Raw genomic sequence first — 15,475 nt, 5'->3', positions numbered from 1 at the left:
TCCCACATCGGGCTCCTTGCTCATCAGGGAGCCTGCTTCTCCCTCTGCCTCTGCCTGCCATTCTGTCTGCCTGTGCTTGCTCTCTCTCCCTCTCTCTCTCTGACAAATAAATAAATAAAATCTTAAAAAAAAAAAAGGGTACTAATCTCATTCATCAGGGCTCTACTCTCATGATCTAATTATTTCCCAAGGCCTCACCTCCAAAAACCATCACATTGGAGATTAGATGTCAACATATGAATTTTTTTTGGTGGTGGGGGAGACACAAACATCCAACTCATAACACTATGTTCATTTAGGTTAAAAAAAAAAGGCAGGTTAATTCCAAATAGCAAATAAATAATGGTAAAGTTTGGCACAAAAATATGGCAGAGATCATCAAGTTTGTGCAAATATTTGTAAACAGTTTAGAAGTGTCAAGTGAATACTTTAGACATGAATTGCAAGAGGAATTTCAAGGAATGATCATATGCATGGGACTAGGAGGTCAGGAAAGAATTCCTAGAGGAGGTGAGCTTTCATAGGACATGGGAAGGGGGAGGTCATATGAGCAAAGCTATGGTGATGGGTGAGGTGGGAGTAGGGAGCCTGTTGGATTGGATGAACCATTCATGTCCAGGAGCCACAGTTGGAGGAGAATTGCAGCTGGAATCACAAAGCGGAGGGACCCTTATATGAAGAGACTCTGCTTTTTTTTTTTTTTTTGACTTTTTATTTTGAGATAATTATTGATTCACACGCAGTTGTAAGGAACAGTACAGGTAAACCCCTTTACCCAGTGACTCCCAGTAATGATATCTTATAACTATAACTATAGTTCATAACTATAACTATAGTTCACTATAACTATAACTGTAGTTCGTATCTAACTATAACAATAGTTCAGTGTCACAATTAGGAAATTGATGACGCGAGCCACTGACCTTATGCATATTTCACTGATTTTGCACGCGTCCACTTGCATACTAGTGTGTGTGTGTGTGTGTGTGTGTTAGTCATCACACATGTAGGTGTGGCCACCACCATAGTCAAGATATGTAACAATTCCAGCACCACGGTCCCCCTTCTGCCCCCCCCTTTTTTTTTTTTTTAAAGATTTTATTTATTTATTTGACGGACAGAGATTACAAGTAGGCAGAGAGGCAGGCAGAGAGAGGGGGGAAACAGGCTCCCTGCTGAGCAGAGAGCTCCATGTGGGGCTGAATTCCAGGACCCTGAGATCATGACCTGAGTTGAAGGCAGAGGCTTAATCCACTGAGCCACCCAGACACCCCCTTCTGTCCTTTTATAGACAGAGCTACCGTCATCTCTTTACTCTTCTCTAGCCCCTGGCCACCATTAATTGGTGATCCATCTCTATAACTCTGTCAAGTCAAGACATGATATAAATGCAATCATATATAGGATGACTTTTTTTGCTCTTGAGGGCTTTATTAAAAAGTTGGCAGGATAAGACCTACATTCAGCAATTAGAAAACAAGATAAAGAATGATGGCTTGACAGAAAAATTTGGAAGCTGGGAAGGAGTGTCCGTGGTGTGATGGGGGGAAGGGAGAGCAAGCAAGTCCTATCTGACATGTGTAATTTGGCTTTTTTCCACTCAGCACAATTCCCTTGAGATTCATTCTAGTTGTTGCTTGTATCAATAGTTCATTCCTTTTTATTGCTGAATAGTGTAGTGGTCCATAGGGTGGCTATACCACAGTTTAACTCTTCAGCTATTGTAGGAAATGTGGGTTGTCTCCAGTTTTTGGCAGTTATGAATAAACCTGTTACAAGCATCTGTGTGTGGTTTTTTGGTGTGAACATAGATTTCATTTCTCTGGGGGAAATATCCAAGAGTACAATTGCTGTGTCATATGGTAGGTTTGGTCTGTTTGGTTTTTAAAAGGAACTGCCGTGCTCTTTTCCAATGTATGTTTCTACAAGTGATGTGTGAGCAATCCAGTTTCTCTGGATCCTTGCCAGCATGTGGTGTTATTGGCATTTTTATTTAGCTAATCTGATAGGTGTGTAGGAATATGTCATGGGTTTAATTTGCATCTCCCTAATGGTTAATGATGCTGAACATATTCACATGTGTTTGTTTGCCATTTGCATATTTTCTTCAGTGAAATGTCTGTTACTATTTTTGTCCACCAGCTAATTGGAGTATTGATGTCTTTATTGTTGAGTTTTTAGAGTTCTTTATATATTCTAGAGAGAAGCACTTTGTTGGATATGTGGTTTGCAAATATTTCTTCCTAGTGCCTAATTAGTTTTTTTTATCCTCTTTATAGGGTCTTTCATGGAGAAAAAGTTTGGATGTTGATGATATCCAATTTACTAATTTTTCCTGTTATGGATTATGGTTTTGGTGTCTGGTCTAAGAACCCTTCACTTATCCCTAGGTCCTGAAGACTTTCTCCTATGATTTGTCCTGGAAGTTTTATAGTTTTATATTTAAGTTTGTGATACATTTTGATTTTTTTTTTGTATAAATATGAAGTTTAAGTGAAAGGCTCATTTGTTTTTATTTGTTTTTGCTTGTAAATGTCCAATTCCTCTAGTATCATTTGTTGAAAAGCTTATCCTTCTTCTACTGAATTGCTCTTACATCTTTGTCAAAAATCAGTTGGGCATATTTGTGTAGGCTCTTTGCTTTATACAACCATCTTATTGATATTTCCTATCACTTGTTAGTGACATCTTGAAAAGAACAAGGTTAATGGACCTCCTACCCAAATGAATCATGTCACTAGTATAATAAATGATTTGATTATGAAATACTTGATAATTTAGAAAGGTCTCATTACATACTCATGAATCATCTGCAAGGTCTTATGATCCTTATGAGAACAGAATATTTGGCTTACATCCCACCAAAATATTTCCTTTTACCTAAATAGAAAGACATGGGAAAGAGTGCCCATATTTTTTTCCCCAAGGCCAATCCATAGTTGCTGAAGTTTGACTCTGGGAACTTTGCAGGGACAAGAAAAGTGATTGGACTTTGTCAGGGACTTTTTCTTTTTCTTTTTTTCCCTTTTTCTTTCTTTTTCTCTCTCTCTCTTTTTTTAACAAAGGCCTCAATAGAGACATGTAACCAGCAGCTCTGCCAGGAACTCACGAGTCTGCACACACACACACACACACACACACACACACACATATAAGAAGGGTCATCTAAGGAAAACGAGCTGATCCCTTTTAGGGACGCACCAAAGCCAGATAACCCAAGTTAATCCCAGCAAGATACAGCCAGTCTCAGAGCTAAAGACTGTGACATGAGCTCTGCTTCCTTGGGTTTCTGAAACATGCATCTGTATAAACCTGCCTGCGCAGACATCCCCAGCCCCAAGCTGGGTCTCCCCAAATCCAGTGAATCGGCTCTGAAATGTAGACGGCATCTAGCAGTGACCAAGCCTCCGCCCCAGGCAGCCTGCTGGCCGGCGAGGCCTAGCGGAGCAGCAGAACGGAAGTTTCTGGAGAAGTTCCTACGTGTCCATGGAATCTCATTGCAGGAAACCACCAGAGCAGAGACGGGCATGGCTTACAGGTACTTGCTGGTCGCAATGTCATTCAACCAGGGCACTGTGCTGAAGTCCAGGGTTGCTGTTCTTAGAGAAAGAAGGATGGAAAGGACAAAGCCCATGCTATCTAGAAAAAGGAACAGAAAAATGAATGCAGGGAGCCGTCTTCTTGGGCTGCCTTCATTTTTTGAGCTTTATATTGTCTATGTTCTCTTTGCTCGAAAGATTGCCTAGAAGATAGTCCAGCTCACCTGTGGAAGCTCCTAGCCATGTACTCTCAGTAGAAATATCTTTGACTTGGAGTAGGTAGTTGACTTAGCAGCTCGTAATGAAGAAAGGGGGCTCTATTCTTCTTAAGGGAATTGATAAATTAAGAGTAGGATTTTTTTTTTTTAAGTGCTGCCTGGGCTTCAAAGCTCTTGTTTTCCTCTAAATCTGAATCATGTGGTCTGTACAAATGGTTAATAAAGTAGTTCATGAAACCAAGCAAGTTCTTGAAATGATGGCCATTTTTTTATCATTGTGGTCCAAGATAAATTACTGGTTGTTCTCTAACCTTCCAATACTATCATTTATTCTGTGAAAGATTAACAAAAGGGAGAAGTTTTCCCTGGGTATGGGGTTGGATCTGTAATTTTTACAACCTGCTCTGAGATGGGAAGTATCATTCTTGGTCAGAGCAATTATCATTCAAACCTCTGTAAGAGATGCCGGTGCATAGCTAAATCAGCCGGTGGCACCTGTGCATTTCCTTGACAAATGCTTAGAGTTTTAAATATCCAGGAAAGGGAGCAAAAGCCATTAAGAAGGACAAGGGTGCTGAAAATGGGGGAAAAAAAATCCTTATCATTGGTAAAGAACCGTCGTCCCTGTTCCAGTCCAAACTCATACTTCACAGAGTGAGAGTGTTTTTGCATGGACATGATGTCCCTGTGATTTCATTTTTCTATAATCCAAAGGTCTGTGTTCATGTAGTAGTTACTGCCCTAGTTTATCAGCTAATTTGATTAATAAAGCAATTTGCAAGGAAATGACTCCTTTCTGTAGAGAGCCACGTAGTTCACATAGACTCTCTATGCACCTAAGGGTTCGGGCAGAAGAGGAATGAACACTTCTAGGTTTACATGGACTAGAAACACAGGACGGGCCACCCCATCATTCTTTGGAAGGGGAGCCTGAGAAGAATCTCACCACCTTTTCAAGAGAACTCATGGCTCCTCGTCCACTGTTCCTGAATCTGTCTTCCATAAGAAGGAGCCGCCTTCTCCCTCTGCCTCTTCACATTCTCTCATTTTCTTCTCTATGCTCTCCCTGACCCCGAGTGGTGACAGGTGGTGATGTCTGAATATAGGTTAGATGTTATTTCATTAAAAAAATAGGTTTGAACTGTTTCATTAAAAAAAAATCTGTCTTTGCCTCTTTGTCACAAGATGGGTGGTATGACTGCGAACCCTTGGATGGACCTTCAGAGGGCATGCCTCTTTCTCTCAAAAGTCCTGGTTTTGAATATCAATTAGACCTCTGCTGATGTCTGCCAAGGTTCAGATGAAGATATATTGTATGACAGTGTTTTTCAAATAGTTTTGAAGCAGAGGATCTATCTCTCCTCAGATAGGTAAAAGCAAAGCTGTTCTTGTTGGAGTTGGAGACCTGGAGGCCAACTGCATGAGGGAAGCAGTTGTTCCCCAGCCTGGCTCCCAAGACAGCCCTGCCAATCCCATATTCCCATGGTTTGAGAGTATGGCTCCAAGGTGACTCTTCATTATGCCTTGGAGAAAAAAGCTCTGTGCCCTTGAGGATGCTAGGTCCTGTTACAGGGGCAAGCTCTTAGCAAGGGTAGGTGCCACTGGATCATACTAGTAAGAGGTGAGACTTAGAAGATTGCTGTTTCCAGATCAGACTTTGAGGAGAGATAAGTGCAGTTAAATGGAGAATTGGCCCCAGGAAATCGCCAAAGCTTTGACTTATGAGGAGCTTGTTTGGCTCTGCCCCTACTTCCTCCATTACTTTTCTCCCTTACCCCTCCCTCCAACTTGAAGCATGTCTCCTTTGTCCAGATTTCCATAGTAATTTGTCTATTCTTCCAAGACCCTAATAAGGAGGTCATCATCCTTCTTAAAACATCATCCTTACAACATTAGGGAGAGATTTTTAGGGAAGAAAATACAGGTTCTCTCAGTTCCCCCCAACTTGGATTTTGACCATGACTTCTTTTTTTTTCTTTTTAAGTTTTTTACTTTAATTCCAGTGTAGTGAACATGCAGTGTAGTATCAGTTTCATGTGTACAGTATAGTGATTGAGCAATTCCATACATTACCCAGTGCTCTTCACAAGTGCACTCCTTAAGCCCCTGACCTATTTCACCCAACACCCCCTGCCCTCCCCTCTAATAACCACGAGTTTGTTCTCTATAGTTAAGAGCATGTTTCTTGGTTTGTCTCTTACTTTTTTTTCTCTTTTTCTCATTTGTTTTGCTTCTTAAATTCCACATATGAGTGTAATCATATTGACCTTGACTCCTCCTCCTCCTCCTCCTCCTCACCTCCCTTGGTGTGTGTGTACATGCATCTTTTTTTTTTTTAAATTAAATTCAACATGTAGTACATCATTAATTTCAGATGTAGATTTCAATAATTCATCAGTTGCATATAACACCCAGTGCTCATCACATCACGTGCCCTCCTTAATGCCCATCACCCAGTTATCCCATCCCCGCAACCACCTCCTCTCTAGCAACCCTCAGTTTGTTTCTTGGAGTCAAGAGTCTTTCATGGTTTGTCTCCCTCTCTGATGACTTCCCATTCAGATTTCCCTCCCTTCCACATATGAGTGAAATGATATGATAACTCTTTCTCTGATTGACTTATTTTGCTTATTATGGTATAATACCCTCCAGCTCCATCCACATCAGTGTAAATGGTATTAATCTTTTCTGATGGCTGAGTAGTATTCCATTGTATGTCCACAACTTCTTTATCCATTCATCTGTTGATGGACATCTCAGCTCTCTCCAGTTTAGCTATTGTGGACATTGCTGCTACAAACATTGGGGTATAGGTGCCCCTTCAGATCATTACATTTGTATCTTTGAGATAAATACCTAAAAAAATTAGTGTAATTGCTAAGTCTTAGGGTGAATCTATTTTTGACATCTTGAGGAACCTCCATATTGTTTTCCAGAGTGCTGCGCCAGTTTGCATTCCCACCAACAGTGTAAGAAGGTTCCCCTTTCTCTGCATCCTTGCCAACATTTGTTGTTTCCTGACTTGTTAATTTTAGCCATTCTGACTGGTATGAGGTGTCTCCTTGTGGTTTTGATTTGTATTTCCCTGATGCCAAATGATGTAGAGCGTTTTTTCATGTGTCTGTTGGCCATTTGTAAATCTTCTTTGAAGAAATGACTGTTCATGTCTGCTGCCCATTTCTTGACTGGATTATATGATTTTGGGGTGTTGAGTTTGATAAGTTCTTTATAGATCTTGGATACTAACCCTTTATCTGATATGTCATTTGCAAATATCTTCTCCCATTCCATAGATTGTCTTTTAGTTTTGTTGACTGTTTCCTTTGCTGTATGGAAGCTTTTTATCTTCATGAAGTCCCAATAGTTCATTTTTGTCTTTGTTTCCCTTACGTTTAGAAAGGTGTCTAGCAAGAAGTTGCTGTGGCAGAGGCAAAGAGGTTGCTGCCCATGTTCTTTCAGATTTTGATGGATTCCTATCTCACATTTAGGTCCTTCATCCATTTTGAGTTTATCTTTGTGTATGGTATAAGAAAATGGTCCAGTTTCATTCTTCTGCATGTGCCTGTCCAATTTCCCAATACCATTTGTTGAAGAGACTGTTTTCCATTGGACATTCTTTACTGCTTTGTCAAAGATTAGTTGACCATAGAGTTGAGGGTCCATTTCTGGGTTTTCTATTCTGTTCCATTGATCTATGTGCCTGTTTTTGTGCCAGTACCATACTGTCTTGATGATTACAACTTTGTAATAGAGCTTAAAGTCTGGAATTGTGATGCCACCAACTTTGGTTTTCCTTTTAAACATTTCTCTAACTATTTGGGGTCTTTTCTAGTTCCATACAAATATTTTAGGATTATTTGTTCCAGCTCTGTGAAAAATGTTGATGGCATTTTGATAGGGATTGCACTGAATGTGTAGATCGCTCTGGGTACCATAGACATTTTCACAATATTTATTCTTCCAATCCATGAACATGGAATGTTTTTCCATTTCTCTGTGTCTTCCTTAATTTCTTTAATAAGTGTTCTGTAGTTTTTAGAGTACAAATCTTTTATCTCTTTGGTTTTATTCCTAGGTTGACTGTGACTTCTTATAAACATAACTGGTATTAGGTGAGAAGGTGAATTTCATATTCTTACTTCCTTACCTTCACTTCCATCCCCCACACCCCTCAAGCATGGCTATGTTAAAATATTTTGTTCAACCTGTCTTCTCTATTTTCTTCTTTTTGAAAGGTATTATTTCATATGTAGTAGAAAGAGAATGGTCTTTGGAGTGAATCAGAACAGAGTTCAAATCCCAGCTCTTTTGGTCTACAAACTGTGTGATGTTAATCTGGCTGCGACATGTAAGTGCCTAGCACAGAGTAGGTGCTCACTAAATGTAAGTTCCCTTCCTGCTTAATCTATAGACTCTGTCATTCATCCTAGGGGCAGGGAATGAAAGCCCCTATGGCTGAAACATATAAAGGATAAGATAGAATATCTTAGAATAATATAAGAATATCTTATGATAGAATAGATTATCTCTTAGAAGGACAAGAAGGAATAAAAAAAAATCCACAGTAATTCACAATCTGTATAGGTTTTCATGCTGAGCTTTAGAATTCTGAGAGGTCTGGAAGAGCCGGTAAGCTGTTTTCTCTTCCTAATTTGGTCAGATGCCATTGCAGCCTTCAGCCCAATACCAGCTGCTTGGGTCCCTCGATCATCTGTGAGAGAGCATTCTGTTGTGTTTCCATGGAGACTTGGTTTTATTTCTAACTGAGGGTGACCAGAAGAGGGAAAAAAAAAATCAGTAAATATGCAAACACATGTATCAACTGAAAAGAAACTGGAGGAAATTGTTTGAACGTGGTGCAAAAAGTGCCAAGTTGCTGTGTAGATCCTTCTGTTGGCTTAGAATTTTCTGCAAAAATAGAAGGTTTTTGTAGAATCATTTTATTAGTGTCTATAAAATAGTTACCCAGGGGGGTTCTTTAGTCATTTCTAAGAGGCTGCAAGTTAATTGTCTCTATTAGATGGCATTTAAATCGGAGCCAAAAAGTAAACCTGAGCTTAGGTCGAGGTTAAAGTCCATGGAGAGGTAGTTTTATGGACAAAACATAAAAAATATCTAGACTGCAGCAAACACCCAGTTTTGAAGCAATTTTATATTTAGCTAGGAGGAACTCAAATCAGATGTAAAATGAAGGTCTGATCCAGGGGTCTACAAACTTTTCCTGTAAAAGGCCAGATAGTAAATATTTAGGCTCATTGGCTATATCCATCTTTGTCATAACTACTGAACTGTGCTGTTGGAGGGTAAAAGCAAATGAGTGGGTGCGATTGTATTCCAATAAAAATTTATTTATGGACACTGAGTTATGACACTGAGTTTTATGTAAGTTTCACATATCATAAATCCTCTTCCTTTTTCTCCTCCCAAACCATTAAAAATGTACAAGCCAATCATAACTTGAGAACCAAACAAAGATAAGAGGCAGGCTGGATCTGGCCTATAGGCCATAGTTTGCTGATCCCTGGTCTAGAACACAAAGCTGTCAGGTGCATAGTTATTTGTTTGTGTTTCTTTTTGAAGCTCTTTAGTTCAAGAGGTCCTTAAGGTACCCAAATGCATGTAATTCAGAAAGATAAAAATAAAAGAGAAGAAATGATTTCAAGGAGGATTAAGAGCAGGAAGGGAACATGTTGCGCTGGGAGGAGTGAGCCTGTCATGTGCAAGCCATGTGCTTGGACTGGATTTGGTGCTGTGTTTCCACAACATCAAATTGTGAAGAGGGAAGTGGAGCTCTTTACAGCAGTCATGGAGTCCTTGAGGTAGGTAGGGGTAGACCAGTTTATCAGTTTTGGCACATCTCTTTGTAATCTGGGGACCAGAGAGAAGTTCCTCTCATGGTTCTTCATTACATAATTAATAACATCCTCAAAAATATCCTTACAGTAAACACAACAGTGATGTTCCTAGGCTCTTTACTAGGAGCCTCTGATATGAATGGGTGGCATTGAGTCAAATACAGCAAAAACAAGTAGGTGCCTATCAGAAGAAAGGCCATTGGTTTAATAGAAACATCATTTCGGGATTACTTGCATTTAAAAAATTTGCCAATAATGATGGTACAGATTTCATTATCTTTCACAGTAACAGAGCTTGTCCAGATTCATGGACTGAGGAAACTGTTTCTCAAATTAAAAAAAAAAAAAATTTACACTATTTGCAAACCAAAGAGAACATTTCCAATGTTCTAGAGCTGAAGGTGGAGAGGGAGCACAGAAGAAGAAAAGGAGAGGCAGTGGAAAGTCTCAGAATTACTGACACGGGGCAGACCTTGGAGATAATCTCCAATTTCTGATCTTCCAGCTGAAGGGAACTGAGGTTGCAGTATCAGGTGACTAGCCCAAAGTTGCGATCCAGCCAGCAACAAAGCCGAGACAAGAACCCCTGTCCCTTGGGACCCAGTCCTGTGCTTTCTCTATGCTCTCCATATTTATTCTCAATCCCCCAGTTCCCACCCCACTGCATGCCCACTCACACATGTGCACATGCACACACGTGCCCACGGGTCCATGCACACTGCCTCCTGGGCATGCCGCGGCTCCAGCTGCATTCAGCACCCTACTTTGGTCTGCTTTTCTGGGCACTTGTCTGGTTGCTCTGCTCTGCAACCTGTTTCGGTCTTCTGTTCTGCACACTGACCCTCCACCCCTGTCCTGGGCCACTGGGTCTCCACTCAACAACAAGACTACTCTTCTTTAGCTAGAGTAGTCTTATACCTTGTCCTTGCCTCAGCAAATCCGACTCCCAGTCTTCTCTCTTACAGCATGACCTCTTTGCTCCACATAGGTGTGGATTGTTCATTGTGTGTTTATGTGTGTGTCTTATTCTCAAAATTATGCCTTTGTTACCCTGAGGATCAGGACTAGAGCTTATGATATTTTGCAGTCCTCCCATGCTTTGCACTTAGATAGTGCTCAGTACTGTGTATTGCTTGATTGGGGCACAACCATTCAGAAGTTGGGACGCAGAAAGAAAGACACTAAAGAGCAAGAAAGTAGGGACTTCCCTTTCCCCCACTAGTCATGCTCTAACTCCATATTTACTTTTGTGTCTTAGACACAATATGTTACCTAACCTTGCTAATTCTCAGTTTCCTCAGTAAAATGGGCCCAGTGCCCTCATAACACTGTTGTAAGAATTAAATCAAGTTGCAAATGTGCTTAGCTCCCTGCCTGCCAGAGGGGGAGACTACATTCTCTTGCTCCATCCTCCTTCTCAGCCTGTCCTAGGAACCCGTCATTTAGTCATCTTGCAGAGTTTGAAAGGAAATATTTGTCACAATGTATCTAAAAAAGAGGGGCAGAAAATAAACACCTACAAATTGAAATTTGCACAGTTCTGAATATACCACTCTCCTTTCATCGTTTGCTTTTATAAATCTGGAATCTGTCCTTAGGATCTATTGAGAAGAAAAAAAATTTTTTTCTTTTCACTTTACACATGGCCTCCTAGTGAATCAGAATAACCTCATGAAGCATTGTAATAAATTACTCTCCAAATGGTGTTTATAAAGATAAAAATAATCTTTTATCAATCCATGTATTTCCATGCCTAGTATTGTGTCCAGAACAGAAATATCTGAAGCAGAATACAATTAAAAAGCAAAAACTCCCACCAGCTCACATCAGCTTTCCACACTGTCTGAGATTTTCTCTAGTTAGAGACCTCAGTTCTGTTAAAAATGGAAGTATATAAACTACTCTAATAGGCAGCCCACCAAGGAGAAAACAAGATGTCAGGCAGGTCTGACCTAAAAACAGCATAGAAAAGAAGTTTCTAGACCAGATCAAGAGGAAAGCTTGGGTGTCAGGACACAGGCATGGAGCTACCGGCTGATGCACAGAGACATAGGAGGGAAGGAACGGACAAAGAGGCCAGGAAAGCCAGAGAGAAACCGCACTCACCTGAATGCTTTCTCCCAGATGTTGGACAAAGCGTCTGGGAGCATTCATTAACTGATAGAGTTTTCACTGGTCTGGTCTCTAAATGGAGATCCTAAGGATAAGTAGGAGCTATTTTCGCTCTGAAGACCTTTCCCTAGGTTCTATCAGAGTGAGAAGGTGGTGTTCTAGCTGCAGGATTTGAAGACCCCCTTCTTTCTTCCCTGGCTGCCTTACCTATAAAATGAAAATAAACCCTTCTTCACACAGTAATACTGTTCGTGCAAAGGCACAAATAGTGGGCACTCAGTAAGGACTATCCCCTTCTTGCCCTTTCTCCTTTTTATAATTTCCATGATACAGCGTGGAAATTGAACATTATTTTTATTCCCAGATTGAATTCACTCTCATCTTTCCAGCTACCCCCACCCCCCCAAAAAAATCCCTTTGCAATGCATTCCCATGACCTACTTTTTTCATGGAGTGCTTGGCACACTTAAACCTGCTTGAAAAGTGGCTATGGCCATGACCGTGAAAATCAAAAGCCTAAAAAAAAAAAAAAAAAGCTACATATGCAGGATTTGTATTTTCTACATAAAAAAAAAAAAAGCCTTCATGATTTATTTTAGACTGGCCTAATTTGGTTCAGTTGCGAGGCCTGTGCTAATTTGCTCCGAGCCCTCTGAATGGATCTCCTGGCATCAACATTTCTGGAGGAACATCAGTATCATTGAGATGGTTCAGACTCAGAACCCATGTGATTACTTGAAATTGGAACAGGCTGCTGGTGAAGGGCCTCGAAGTCTTAGTGAAAGGGGCTATTCAGAATGGAGTGGCATATTTGTTTCCTTTTGAATGTAACAGAAGTTCTAAAATAAGTACGTTTTATAAGTGTCAGTTTAGATAGAAAACGCTGAAAATTTAAGCAAAAGTGAGAGATCAGTGCCCCTTGGATTTGAAATATTATTTTCATTCTGTTTTTGAAATTTCCACTTGTGTTTTTTCAGGGGGAAAAGTTGCTTTGTTTATGTAGCTGAATGAAAATATTTGAAATTCGGAGCTCGAGAACAACACTGGATTCTATGAACCCACGTTTTCTCATATGGAAATTGTTGACGATGGTTTTGTATGAGAAAAAATAAGCACTGAGACCTGGTTTTCCTAACCAAAGAACTACTTACTGTAGGTCAAATGTTTTCATGCAAGGGAAAAAAAAAAATCCTGAATTTCCCTGGCGTGCCTGAGAATGCCACTAGGATGCGCTATTTCATAGAAAATTGAAGCCCTTGGGCTCCTGAATGGCAGCTAGCAGAAATCTTTAAACTTTGTCCATTTAAACTTTGTCCAGACAGTCCTAGACCAGAACTTAAATTCTAATCTGTATATTTTCCTTGATTGTGAAAATTAAGAAGCATCTCTTTTGATACCATATGGGCAATTTCCTATAGTGAGAAAAAATAATTTATAGCCAGCGTATTCTCAGGATTTTGAGAAGACAGGATCTACAGCAGGCGTGTGTTATTATAACCTATATAAGTTAGATATTATATAGGGCAAATTTCTGTGTCTGGGAGTTTCCAAACACAGGGGATTCTGAACCACACCACAGAACCCCGGGAGCAGGGGGTGGCTAGTAGAGAAAAGGCAGATGACTTACCCCATTGCACACCATAGAACCCTGGGAGCAGGGGGTGGCTGGTGGAGAAAAGAAAGGCAGATGACTTACCCCACTGGCCTTGCTTTAGAGAATGTTCTGTTGACGTCTTTTGCAGGCACCTTGTTGCACGGTTGATATGGAGCAGATGTAGGGAATCTGGAAAGAGTGTTGTCAGGGTTGTTGGGGAGAAGGCTAGCTTAGAAGCCATGGTAGTTATTAGAATCATGACCCCACAGGTCTGGCTTGGGGTGCAAAAACAAGGAATACTGTTAAGTTGAAAATTAAAAAAAAAAAATAAAAAAAAAAAAAAGAAGTGGGGGAATGACGCCCTCCTTCCATTGTATTCAGGGCTCATTTTCACTTATATGGGACACCTTTGCATACCAATTGCATTAGCTTTTTTATAGTGATTCCTCTGCCTGTCCCCAGCTAGTTATCAATTGATGCACCCTAAGATTTCGATTACATATTTTGTGATATATGCCAATGTCCAGGTGAAGATATGTTCTAGGTCTGTGTGTTTTAAACAATTATGAAGCGAGCAAACTTTTTTTTTTTCAGACAAGATAAAGCAAAGTTGTCCCAGTTGATGTGGAGAACTTGGGTGGTCTGTAAATATGTCACAGCCAAAGAAATGAACGTCTAATCATGGGAGTCCAGGAGCTATTTTTAGATAATCTACCTATTTCTTAAAACCAGATTATTAACAAAACAAAACAAAACAAAAAAATTTTAATTTGAAAACAATTTCAATCTTATAGAAAACCTGTAAGAATAATACAAAGAACTTTTTAGGCATTTTATTTTTTAACATATTGTTAAAATTTTGCCCCATTTGCCTTAACCTATGCTCATGTTCTTACGTGCTTGATCCCTGCACTCCTCCTCCCCTATGTCCCAATTATTTTTCCAAGAGAAAAACAGAGTGAATTTGAGGGTTACACATGTGCTTTACCCCTTATATACATCCCCATGCAAATACCAAATTTACATGATACTTTTACCTGATTCTCCATCTGTGTTTCAATTTCAACAGCTGACACAGTGATGCCCTTTATGGCTTTTTCTTTTTCTTTTTTTTTTTTTTTTCTCCACTAGGACTAGATCCAGTTCAGGCTGGAATTAAATTTAGCGCAGGGAGGAGGTCCGTGAGAGATGGGCCTTGACCATGTGCAGTGTCTGCTTGGGGTTGGGAGGTGGTGCTGTGGAGCCATGCGATTGCTGTGCTTGTCCCGCAGTCTCCCGGTTACTGCTACGGATTCTGTGTCAAAGACTGTGTCCTCCGCAGCTGCCCTGTAAGGGTCACAACATTTTCATCTTGAACTTGAGGTTCAAAGCTGAAGGGGATCCCGAAGACTGACCTCAGGGACCTACAGGAATTCAGCTATCTGTGTTCTTCCGCTCGACACATCCGCTAGGGGGCGCGTGCTGATAGTGGGGCTATTGAGCCACCGGAAAGTAGAGGAGTAAGGCCCTCCGAGCACGCACGCGCAGAGTGAGAGCGCTGGCAGGATGGAGCTTGCGCGGTTGCTTCAGAACGACCAGACTGGCCCTGAATCAGGTATCGATGCTCCTGGGCAGTGGTGTGAATTCTGATCGCAGGTCCCAGTGAGCCCACTGTGGCAGAGGTGGAGGCAGCTGCGCCGCCCAGCAGCTAGGGAAACATAGGTGCCCCGTGGGGTAGGTGGAATATCTTCAGACAAAGAGTTTTGACTCAGTTGTCTTTATTCTATTTTTCCCCTCGTGATATTCCTTTTAATTGGTAAAGACAGGATGTTTTAAAAGTTCTGACAATTGAGGAGTGTGGGTGTAGAATGTATAGCTCATTAGGTAGCTCAGCTCCGCGTTAGCGTTGGAAGGGTTTGTAACAGGTCACTGCTTTTGAAATTTTACAGCACTCTATATAATTCGGCACGCGGTGACAACACATGCATTTAGAAGTTGGTGAGGCTTTCTAAAGGAGCTGTCGCTGCTCCTGAGACAACCGTTGTGTATGACTGGCACCTCTGTGCATAATTTCCCAAAAGCTTAATCCTCGTTGTGACTTCTTTCCAAGACTCATCAAATCACTACCTCCTTCCTCTGTGTCTGGTTTCCCTCTTAGCGCTCCGATTTATTTCTGTA

General features: G+C 40.7%; 1 protein-coding gene across 3 annotated transcripts in view; it reads left to right on the top strand.

Moving 5' to 3' along the window:
- LOC111151358 (potassium voltage-gated channel subfamily A member regulatory beta subunit 1) overlaps nucleotides 1–15,475 on the top strand; it is a 393,149-nt gene that overhangs the window by 15,054 nt on the left and 362,620 nt on the right. The window contains exon 1 of one of the 3 annotated variants that reach the window (XM_022509336.1): nucleotides 3,242–3,538. The exons of the other annotated variants lie outside the window; for them this stretch is intronic. Within the exon in view, the coding sequence (XP_022365044.1) occupies nucleotides 3,297–3,538 (242 nt within the window). The 5' untranslated portion in view covers nucleotides 3,242–3,296. Of the gene's footprint in view, nucleotides 1–3,241; nucleotides 3,539–15,475 lie in introns of those variants that run through there. 3 annotated transcript variants of the gene reach the window in all.

Source organism: Enhydra lutris, unplaced genomic scaffold, assembly GCF_002288905.1.
Source record: "Enhydra lutris kenyoni isolate GAN:26980312 unplaced genomic scaffold, ASM228890v2 scaffoldscaffold2, whole genome shotgun sequence".
NCBI classification, from domain to species: Eukaryota; Metazoa; Chordata; class Mammalia; order Carnivora; family Mustelidae; genus Enhydra; species Enhydra lutris.
The sequence above is the reverse complement of the archived record's forward strand: the minus strand, read 5'-3'. Positions and strand labels throughout refer to the sequence as shown.